Source organism: Helianthus annuus, chromosome 17 (genome assembly GCF_002127325.2).
Source record: "Helianthus annuus cultivar XRQ/B chromosome 17, HanXRQr2.0-SUNRISE, whole genome shotgun sequence".
NCBI classification, from domain to species: domain Eukaryota; kingdom Viridiplantae; phylum Streptophyta; class Magnoliopsida; order Asterales; family Asteraceae; genus Helianthus; species Helianthus annuus.
In genome coordinates, this window is record NC_035449.2 from 119,551,875 (window position 1) to 119,559,774 (window position 7,900).

The following is a 7,900-nucleotide window of genomic DNA, read 5'->3' on the forward strand; positions in this document are numbered from 1 at the left end:
ATTTATTCTTTTTTAATCTTATAAAAAAAATTGTTCTCATTTGAATTCTCCTGTAAACAATCAGCAATTTCACACATATATAGCGGTATTTATTGTTTGTTTGGAAAAAAATTTGCACACATCTAGTTTAACCAATTTAATCATTATTTAATTTGATTTTATTCTTCATTTTATTCTAACAACTTGTGTTAGTTAACGTAAAGAAAAACACTAAATACTCATTTTTTTTTAATTTGGATATAAATTTTGTTGAAAACGAAATTGTATTCCAAATCGAATATTATTTTGGAATCATAAGTTATACGAGTGCGGGTACAGTACCGGTACCATGACGAAATGAATTGAACCGATTCCAACCAAACAACATCAGTATCAATATAAATATCATCAGAACTAGTATAAGAATTCATTTTTATGGTTTTTGATTGATGTAAAATATTTGTTCATGTCCTTTTGAGCATATAACGGCTTTATTTTTGTAGGTTTTCTCTTTGGTTATTATAACGAGTACTTGTATCGTAACGAATTGAACCAACACCGAGCAAATTCATGTCTGAGGGAATCCCATTTTATATACCTTATAAGGAAAGTCGTATACCTCTGATAAATTGGCCAAATTATACATGGACGAGATAGTGTCCCTGCATGGCGTGCAAGTATCTATTGTATCCGATAGAGATACTAGATATACATCTCACTTCTTGAAGAGTTTCCAACAATCATTAGGCACGAGATTGAATTTCAGTACGGCTTACCATCCTCAGACTGATGGACAGAGTGAGCGTCCTATCCAAACAATGGAAGACATGCTTAGGGCATGTGTGATTGACTTGGGTGGTAGTTGGGATGACCATCTCCCCCTAATAGAACTCTCGTAACAATTTTCATACAAGTATCAAGGCTGCTCCTTTTGAGGCCTTGTATGGGAGAAAATGTTAAACCCCCGTTTGTTGGGCTGAAGTTGGGGAAGCCCAACTATCTGGACCAGAGATTGTCCTAGAGACCACGGATAAGATTGTACAAATCCGTGATCGTCTCAAAGCTGCCCAAGATAGGAAGAAAAGTTATGCAGATAAGAGGCGCAAACCTTTTAAGTTCCAAGTAGGGGACAAGGTCTTACTGAAGGTATCACCCTGGAAAGGTATGATGCGTTTGAAAAGAAGGGCAAGTTGAGCCCGAGATATATCGAACCATTCGAGATAATAGAATGTGTCGGATCAGTAGCTTACAAGCTTAAACTACCTGAGGAACTTAGTGGAATTCATGATGTGTTCCACATCTGTAACTTAAAGAAATGTCTAGCCGATGAGTCGCTAGAAATGTCACATCACGATGTGTAAATTGATGAAAACCTAAGGTTTGTTGAGAAACCGATTTCGATCGAGGATCGACAGGCTAAGAAGCTCTGAAGGAAGTTGATACCTATTGTAAAGGTCAAATGGGATGCCTATCGTGGCCCCGAGTATACATGGGAGGTTGAGTCCATTATGCGACAAAAGTACCCCAATCTTTTTGAATAAAATCTCGAGGTCGAGATTTCTTTTAATGGGTGAGGATGTAACACCTCGTAAATTCGTGTCGAGTTATACTATGACACGTGTCCATACTCTCACTTTATGTCTAATATTTGGACGAGAGGGACTAATATTGTCAAATTTTGAAACTTTTAGGATTACCTATTGACGTAATTGACACAAGGCTAATTGGAGTGTCTCAACAACTCTTAGGATTACCTATTGTAAACATTTCATGTCCTAACTCCCAAAATTATAGTCCTCGTTATAGACCCTATTTTTTGATCAGAAAACTTAGATTGACACCCTGTCATTAAAAACTTACAAAAACATAGTTAAGGTTCATGAAAATTAGGAAAAAATTTGTAGACCATATACACATCCAGTAGATGATCCTAGACTCATGAATGACCCTATTTAGCATAAGTATGTTCAGGTTATGACTAAAATAAATTCGGAAAATTCTGCAGTAACGTTCCTATGAGTTCTTGCAATATCAAATCTTCAAATTCAACAAAGTTTCATTTTTTTAATAAGTTGTGAACTATCATGCACCTTAGGGTTTCATCACAAAATTGGTTCCTAACATCATTATATACATCTACTAGCATGAGCAAATCATCAAACACATTCATATACAGAAATCCAAATTATTAAAGTTTCCTCTTTGGAAAGTTCACACAAATCATCAAGATTCAAAATTGATTGTTCTAATACATGCATATAAAACCCTAATGTCATAATCAATCACCAACAAACATTAAACAACTCATATTTAATTTACTTGACTCTTTTTGAAAAGCTAGGGTTTTGTGATGAACTTCAAATTGAAGCTTAAAAACATGAAATTGGAGGTAGACTACGTACTAGTTGCGTTAAAAACACGGATTGCACGGAGACTCCAATATCTGAGAGACTGGATCAAGGATTGAACCAGGGTTTGAGAGTGGGAAGTTGAAAAAAGTCGACTGAAGGGAGTTGGGGTCGTGGTTATGCTTTTGACGCAAGGGGGAGGGTTTGGGTTGGGTTTGTTATTATTATTTTTTTAAACAACTAAGGAGGATTCATGGGTTTCCATCTCAGACTTTTTGTCCAACTAAGGCCCGTTTTCCACTAGCATACATTATTAAATAAGATTCCCCAAGTTTTTCTTTTTTTTCTAACAATCGTTACCAAATAGTAAAACACGAAACCGAACAACTTACACGTATAAGCACGCAATTCACGTAAAATACACACAATACACGTAGATACCGAAAAGCATATAAATTCACCCAATATATTCATTTAACTTTTTCAGAATTATTATTTCACTTAATCATCAATGTTCGGAGACATGCACGTCCGCGGTTCGATAATTCAGTTAATTCACCGATTTACCGATATGTGGATGTTCGCGTACTAACTGACACACTTAATTAACCCCACTCAAGTGTAATGTAATAAACAGATGTTTGAGATAATGTTTAAGATAACGGAGTTGTGTTAATGGTGTTAACCTGAAAATTATCGGTTGTCACAAATTGTCTTTTACGCATTGTGTTTTACACTTTTCTGTAATTGTCTTTTACACATTGCATTTTACGAATCATGTATTCTCTTACTACACGTCTCCAATCGCCACCGCAACACGCGAGATGCAAAATACTAGTAACTTCTAATTATAAAACCATTTTTGTTAGATTTATAATCATATAAAATGATAAATATACTAACAATTATTAAAATAATTGTTTATAAAAAATTATAAATATACCAACACAATTATTAAAATAATTGTTTTGGATGCTTGATGTTGCAACCACCATTCTCATTTCTCACTCCTCTCATGAAAAAACTCACCTCCTATATTCCCTAATCCCTACCACTCTTTTTCTGCAAAATCTTTAAAAAATCAAATCTTCAACCTCTCTTTCCAAATTCCAAGTCCCCTCTCTCTCTCTCTCTCCTCCCCATCACCCACACAACACACACTATCCAAACAAACAAGAACACCATCAATAACCAGGCTTCTTCAACAAAAAATGTCCCAAGATCACCAACCCAGATACAGAAAACCCAAAACACACCCAGATCCAATCCAACCGACAAGACCCAAATCCACAATCTCATCCATCCTCTCCACATTCTCCCCCACCACAGAAGACCCCCCAACCCCAGATAATACAAACACCAAGAAAAAGTTATTTACAGCCACAAGATTTAGAGGCCTGGGGTGCACTGCTCCGGCACAGGTGTCGGTTCCGGCGATGATAAGAACATCTGCAAACTGGGAGGGGAAGAAAGTGAGGAAAAAGAAGATGAAAAAGAACAAGAATTCTGCTTCTGCAAGTGATGATATTGGTGGGTTAGAGATTTCTGCCAGTGGTAATAATAATAATAATAGTAATCCGGTGATGGTGGGTTCATCATCTTCTTCTTCTTCTTCTTGTTTGGTTGGGCCGGATGTGTGGTGTGGGCCTGGAATTGGGTTGTCTACAGATGCTGCTAATGTGGATTGTGTGGTATCAAGGAGGCCTGTTGTGGTTTCTGCTAGAGGGAAGGTTGATATTGATAAGGTTAATGTCAGGGAGGTATGTTTCTTGTTTGGTTGTTTCTGGTGTTTTCTTTATGTTGGTTTTGTTGGATTTGTGGGTGTTTTGGTGGAAAGATTTGGAATTTGCATAAAGTTTGTAACTTGACAAGTGGGTGTTTGTTTTTATTGTTTCTTTTTGCTTAGTTTTCTTGAATTTGTGGGTATGTTTGGTTGTTTTAATCTTCCTTTTTATGTTATTTTTGTTGAGTTTATGGATGTTTTGGTGTAAGAATTTGGAATTTTACATAAAGTTTGTAACTTGACAAGTGGGTGTTTGTGTGTTGGTTTTTATTGTTTTTTTACTTGGTTTTCTTTAATTTGTAGGTATGTTTGGTTGTTTTAATCTTTTTTTTTTTTTTTATGTTAGTTTTGTTGAGCTTATGGATGTTTTGGTGTAAGTTTGACATCAAGATTGCAACTTGACAAGTGGGTGTTTGTGTGTTTGTTTTTATTCTTTTTTTGCTTTAGTTTTCAAGAATTTGTGGGTATTTTTGTTGGAAGTTTAATGTAAAGATTTGGAATTTATATAAAGATTGGAACTTGACAACGGGGTGTTAAAAAAATTGAGCAATAATTGGATTTGGAGAAGGAAGAGATTATAATTATGATTTTGCAGTTTTTAGATAATAGTAATAATCTTTGAAATGGTGCATCCAATCCAAACACCCCTTGTAGGAATAAAGAGTGCTTCTTGCTATTTTTATAAGAAGAACCTTGGTTAATTTCTCTGTATAGCATAGTATACTAATAACATATGATACATCCAAACACCCCTTATAGGAAGGAATAAAGAGTGCTCCTTTTTGTATTGTTATTCCTTACAAGAATAAAATAAAGTTGGTTAAATTTCTGGATTGTATGGTATACTCATAACAGATGGTACATCCAAACACCCCTTATAGGAATAAAGAGCGCTCCTTTACATTTGTTATTCCTTATAAGAAAGAATAAAATTGGTTAATTTATTGGATAGCTAGTATACTCATAACATTTGCTGATCTCTCTATTTTTCCATTATTATAACTTGGGTTTTCTAGCTATAATTTTTTTCTTTTTATATTATTTGAATTTAAAGAAATTTTTAACTTATTAATGCAGAGAGTCTCATATGGTGGAAGGAGAATGGTGCATCCTGAGGACCTTCCATTTTTCGATACCGATTCTGGAATTCCACACCATCGATTAGATGTATTTGGATCTCGACATCATCGCCATCTTAGACACCGTTCTCCTGAAGGCCTTGCCGAGGTAAGCACACAAATTACTTTCTTTTTGCTCATAGGTTAAAACCATTGAAGTGCTTACTAGGAGTTAAAAGTTGATAATAATCTCGAGGAGGTTCTAACTTCTAACGAGTAACGAGAACCATTAAGTATTCAGGAAACACTTTTTGGCCTTTAGATCATATTTCAATGGATGGCTGAGATCTGAGAGACCAGGCGTCTACGTCTCTTCCAATCAGTAAATCACGACCGTACTTCTGATTTCAAGGTTGTTCAAACAGCGTTGTTACCGGAAGTTAAAAGTTAGTAATAGTCTTGAGAACATTCTAATGATAACCATCATAACAGTTAGGAATATTCCTTGTATTTTTGTATATATTTATTCATTTTAAGTTTTTTGTTTCGACATTTCCTGCAGATTGTTATGCTCCAAGGTAATTTACTAATGGGGGGAAGATTAGATCATGATCGATACAGAGACTGGAGGCTTGATGTCGATAGTATGTCTTATGAGGTTCGTTTATTATCATATCACCTAAACATTTTTATATGTTATTATTTAACTTTCTGTTTCTGTTTTGAAATAGGAACTGCTGGAGCTTGGTGACAAAATTGGGTACGTGAGTACCGGTTTAAGAGACGACGAGATACGTCGTTGTGTCAGGAAAACCAAGCCACCAATGAACAAGTCATCATCTCACATCTCGACAGAGATCCAATGGAAATGCACCATTTGTCAGGTTTCCTTTCTAAAATACACAATATACGTGGCGCGCACACACGTGACTCTTTACCACTCAATGTCAAAATTACCCTTTAGTAATAACAAATTAAGGCTATATATCGGTGTTCATACACCGTTGAAACCGCCAAACCGAAGCAAGTCGGCCGGTTTGCGATCTGGCTTTTAAAAGGCGCGCCTAGGCGCGAGGCGCGCTTTTTCCGCAAAGCGCAAGAAAAGCACATTTTTTTGGGTTTTTGAGGTCTGAGGCGCGCACCTTTCGTATTTTGGGTGTTTTTATGTTGTTTTTATGCATGAAAGTGTTGGACAATAGGTTTTTTGGCTTGTACATGTAGGTAAAATCTTATATAAACCTTAGTTATAACTATATTTTGGATAAGGGATGCTAAAAACCTATGGGATATATATAAAACTTTATATAATCTTCTTGCGCCTCGGGTACGAAAAGCCCAACGCTTTTGCGCTTTGCGCTTCGCGCCTCATTTTTAGACCTCGTCGCTTTTGTGCGTCTCTCGCTTTTTAAAACCAAGTTTGAGATTTATATCGATGGATTAATGGTTCGGTTTTGATAGTTTGGAACCAACCATGCAAACCTATTCGGCCATTTGACCATTTTTATTTTATTTTGAAACATGTTATGTATGTATTTTCTATTATGAGCCATCTTCATTTTAAATTTTTTAATAAAAACAATGATTTTGAAAAAAAAAAAAAACAGTTTAAACCGAACAGTCAAATGTTTTCTTTTGCCATAGGGCAGTGCATTTAGTTTTTTCAAAATGATTATATTGCTATATAAGGAAAAGTAGAATCAGATAATCTGATAATTGGTTGATTAAAACTATGATTTGTAGCAAGCGATTGACAACTAATAGATGTCGGGTCACACTTTTTTGCCTGTTCATTTCTAATTTAAGCAAAATGATTTATGAAGCTAAAATACACTCTGGACAGTTTTCAACACGTCGTTTGACCCTTTTTCCAGCAAAAATAAAATGGTTGATTTACCCGACCCGACCCGACCCGACCAGACCTGTTAAGTTTACATTTTGAAATCGTGACAGGAGGAACATGAAGAAGAGGATGAAATTGGCAAGCTGGAGTGTGGGCATTTGTATCACATGTATTGTATAAAGCAGTGGCTGGGGCAGAAGAAAACGTGTCCCATCTGCAAAACAGCGGTTGAGTCTCAACAGTAGGCTGGCGGTATCCTACCATAGCTGAATCTATTTGTGCATAAAACTAAAAAAATGAAAAGATTTGTTTCTGTGTTTTACATTTTTCTTCCATTGTGCTTGCTTAACATGATTTTACCGGGTATTTGTTGGATTTAACTACAGTTATTACAAGTGCCGCTACCATTGTCTTGATTTGTGTTTTTGTTGTATAACTTGGCTTCCCAGCTCTCGTATATTCATCAACGTCTTGTTGTTGGCCTTGAAATATTAGTGTTTTGAATGAAAAGCTCATTTTGATATCTTGAGTTGGTGATGCAAGGTTTGGTTCCTTGTCATCAACTCGCTCCATGGTTGATTGATTGTCGCGGTAAAACCAGTAGTTAATGCTCTTGCATTCTCAAAGACGAACCGCCTGAAATGAAATTAGATTTCCATGTATTTTGTTACCCATGTCAATCGGGTAGGGTAGCGGGTCTGTATAGTTTTTCTATGGAATAAGGATTTGGGCCGGGTTAGGTTTATTAGCAAACTGTGTAACCTAACCCTAGGAATCAAAGCTTTCTAGGGTACTTTCGATTTCTTTGTTGAAACAATATTATAACATGGAGTTAAATTTGATAATAGTCTCGAGGAGGTTCTAATGAGAACCACTAAATATTTAGTTACCA

The 7,900-nt window shown here is 35.8% G+C and overlaps 1 protein-coding gene across 1 annotated transcript; it reads left to right on the forward strand.

Moving 5' to 3' along the window:
• The first annotated feature begins 3,292 nt into the window (after positions 1-3,292).
• On the forward strand, positions 3,293-7,497 carry LOC110926070. The gene is made up of 5 exons (XM_022169830.2): positions 3,293-4,087; positions 5,188-5,337; positions 5,731-5,826; positions 5,900-6,052; positions 7,119-7,497. Exons 1-5 carry the CDS (start codon positions 3,539-3,541, stop codon positions 7,251-7,253), a joined length of 1,083 nt encoding a protein of 360 aa, XP_022025522.1. The 5' UTR covers positions 3,293-3,538; the 3' UTR covers positions 7,254-7,497.
• The last annotated feature ends 403 nt before the right edge of the window (positions 7,498-7,900 follow it).

Bases quoted from the DNA above. Each gene is read 5' to 3' on its own strand.
- LOC110926070 (XM_022169830.2), top strand. From the start codon at position 3,539: ATGTCCCAAGATCACCAACCCAGATACAGAAAACCCAAAACACACCCA. The intron at 4,088-5,187 runs GTATGTTTCTTG...TTATTAATGCAG, and splicing joins ATAAGGTTAATGTCAGGGAG to AGAGTCTCATATGGTGGAAG. The intron at 6,053-7,118 runs GTTTCCTTTCTA...AAATCGTGACAG, and splicing joins GGAAATGCACCATTTGTCAG to GAGGAACATGAAGAAGAGGA.